General features: G+C 31.1%; 1 protein-coding gene across 1 annotated transcript; it reads right to left on the minus strand.

The window, feature by feature from the left end:
- Positions 1-216: 216 nt before the first annotated feature.
- On the minus strand, positions 217-1,096 carry LOC129312519 (uncharacterized). The gene has a single exon (XM_054955163.1). It carries the CDS (start codon positions 972-974, stop codon positions 525-527), a length of 450 nt encoding a protein of 149 aa, XP_054811138.1. The 5' UTR covers positions 975-1,096; the 3' UTR covers positions 217-524.
- Between the last annotated feature and the right edge of the window lie 2,603 nt (positions 1,097-3,699).

Genomic DNA, 3,699 nt, shown 5'->3' on the forward strand with positions numbered 1-3,699 from the left:
ACATACATGCATATAGAGGTTTCTTATGTGATTAATATCCTGAATGGAAAGTCTTCTTATCTTATATATATTATTTCTGTTTTATTTCTATTTCTCATAATATTAATGAACTTCATCCATACTAATCCAAGAAACTCCTCAATAAAATTGATCATAGTATTCCAATCTTATAGATAAAAAATTATTTCAAAAAGCTACTCACCTAGCAACAATGGACACTATATAATTATATTAAAAAGAAAAGACCATTGTATACAATTATGACTCAAACTATGAATATTCAAATCATGCAATGATGATATGGAAGGGACAACATCAATCATCCAATCATTATCATGGATGTCTGATCTCTGCTTCAAGTGATTCATTCATTCATTCAAATTACAAGTGTTAATTTTATCTTCAAAACATTGGTCATATATAATCTTCAGCTTATTCTTCCGTTAAGGTCATGATTAGAAGGACATTGCTTGCCTTAGAGAACTCAAATCCTTATAATTACACAGGTTTCTCGGAACACTACATCACTTGTTTCTTGTGGCAGGTAATTCTCTAACAAAACTCCAATAAAACTCTGATGAACATTGACTACTACTATCATCCCCACCTGCAGCACAAAGGCTCCATGCATCCATCATCTCATCATCGAATGAGGATAATGATGATGAGGGACTAGCAGCTTCCATGTCCTCCCAGTATATTGATGACGTGGAAAAATCCTCACCGTCCACCTGTCCCACCTCAATATCATACCTCTGGTAAGGATCAGGGCTATTGCTACGACCGATAATCTCTGCCTCCAATGACTGAATCATACTCAAAAGCCTATGATCATCTTCACAGTACTGATGATCTTCCTGTGTTTCTTCCATTAAAGCCATGAGATCAAGGATGTTGCTGGCCTCAAAGAATTCAACTTCTTCACACACACTCTCAGCCAATATTTTAGGAGATGATAATGAAGAAGCAGCCATATATATATATATATAGAGAGAGAGAGAGAGAGAGAGAGAGAGAGAGATCAAAGCAAATCAAAGGAACAACGTTAACTGAATAAGATGCAGAGCTGAATAAGATGCAGAATGGCTTTGAAAGGCCAAGAGATCAGAGCATCCAATCTTTATATGGGCAAATTACATGGTATTGTAGCACATGATTTATTGTAATGTGTCTATCATGTTCATGTATAGGCCCACATATCATGTGGTTCTTATTAATTATTTATCCATATCTTTAATTAACTAGATATCACAATGAAGAAGTGGGATTTGTGTAGACATCCTTAATTTATTAACTAACTACATCTCAGATCTAAAAATTAATCTATATGTACCATTTGTTTTTCTTTCTCAAATATAATATATTGGTTATATATACTCTTAATTTAGTTTATAAATGTTTAGAACGAAACAATATTTTAACCCTTAAGTTAGAGAGAGAGAGTGAGAGAGAGAGTGTGTGTGTGTAATGATTCTGTCTCTAATGATTATTAGTGGGAAAGAATTTTTTTGTTTATTTTTCTCCACCTTCATCCGCAGAGTTCCCATATTGTGTGAAGGAGATGCCTCCTTTTAGAAGTCAACAATTTCTTTGTATATTAATTTAGCACATAAAATAAAGTTAAATATAAGTAATTGATATTATGAGCTTAATTATTTCATGAAGAAAATGTTGGTGAAAATGATATATAATAGATGTGTCCCATCGAATGTTGAAATGGGAAGCAACAAAGGGCACAAGTCCAGGTGAGCGTAACATAAAATAGTGGAAAGTTGGATCACACAGCATCCAATAATAGTTGGGAACAATAGGGCAGACCCAATGTGGACACATAATGACCAATAATTATTGATTAATTAAGCAATTTAATGTGAAAATATAATTAATGTTGTTTGGAAAATAATATCAATGTGATATATAATTCAGTAGTTGTTCATTTGGTACGAGTGGACAACTATATGTGTCTCAAATCTGAATTGTAAGAATCATGATCACGTTCTTCTTCTTCTTCTTTTTTTTTGGATAAACCATCATGATCATGTTGCACCAACACATACATGTGCCAAGGATCGGATATGATTATTCATGGTTGTTCATTTGTTGGGAAAATTAGGTTTAAAGGCTTCCATTTAATTTAAAACAAGTTTATTAAATTGTACAAAATTTTCCTAAATTTTGAGTCTTATCTAGATATGCCTATATGATATCTGAGACTTGAACATAAAACCCTCCATACTACTATAATTGTTTTGTTATTTAACTAATCGAATGTATATATGTTACTGGAATATATAACTGTTTTAAATTTTAAGTTATGCACATATATATACTCTCTAAATTCTAAAATATTGAGATGCATTTATATTTTGAACTATTTTTTTTATTGCTTACAAGTATCCTGCTATTAGAGGCAATCCTGTTTGAGGCAAAATTGGGTATTGATTATAAATGAAAATTTAAATCTTAGTTCATCATGTTATGAGAAATTAGCCTCTTCTGTTAAAACCTAACCCCCGTTGGTCATTTTGAAAGTATTTTTGAAATAATATGGAATATAATTTTTTTAAAACCAATAATTTTTTTTTATTTTTAGTTAGTCAACATTAAATCAATTGTTACTAATTAGCTTATTATGAGATCTTGAATTCAAGTATTAAAATATACAGTTACGTTAAATAACTATGCCAAAGATATCTTGAGGTACCTATTAGGTCACTGTTGGTAATAATAATCCCATACAATGAGAGTTTAGATTAGTTCGAGCAGGAGGTAATAATTATCTAAAGTCTTTTAAGATATTGAGTGATGAAATAAAAAAAAAAAAAGCAACTATTACTACAAATCTAGACATCTTTGTTTCACAGTTTCCTATAGAATGTCTATAATCATCGAAGAAAACTTACATGGAAAAAAATCCTTTCCAACCCAGCTTTGAATCATGTATGGAAAGTCACCAGGCGTTGGTTTTAGCAGACATTAAAGGGATATGCTTTGCGCAATGTGAAAAACTCCTTTTAAGAGAGCTACCTCCAATTGGGTGTAAAAATGCTTGAATTTGACTATAGTGTTGGATATTAAATAATTGTATAAAAAATCATATGTGGAAAGTCCTCTAAAATATTACATAACAAACTAATTAACTAACAACAAAAAGGAGGCATATTTTGTGTCTTGTTCACTTATGAATCAGATCTCGAAACATATAACTTCAATAGATGACACAGATCGGACTAATACCTTTATGCGAACAGATTTGGATCATATTTCGATTAAAATATAAATTGAAGCTAAAAAAAAAAAGTCTCTCAGTAGAAAATAAAGATAAAATTTTATTCAACATGCTTAGTTTGATGAAATATACATCATCAATTAATTGAATTCTCTTACATTATACAGATTTTGAGGAATGATGAGCCATACACGCGCACACACAATAATAATATAATGCAAATTAGTTCACGTGTATCCTTGCTCAGTGATAATTTCTGTTCCTTCATAATATTTTCAATTATAAAAGAAAGACCAATGAAAGATCAGTAATGATTGTCATATAATCTGCACCATGACTCATTGAATTCAAATTATCAAATGGTGATATGGAAGAGATTATAGCATCCATCATACAGTAATCATATAATTATCATCAATGACTCATGATGACGTGGAGCAATCCTGACCATCCACCTATCCCATCAGTGT

This window comes from Prosopis cineraria, unplaced genomic scaffold (genome assembly GCF_029017545.1).
Source record: "Prosopis cineraria cultivar Desert tree isolate PC_DT_omini unplaced genomic scaffold, ASM2901754v1 PC6, whole genome shotgun sequence".
Lineage (NCBI taxonomy): Eukaryota > Viridiplantae > Streptophyta > Magnoliopsida > Fabales > Fabaceae > Prosopis > Prosopis cineraria.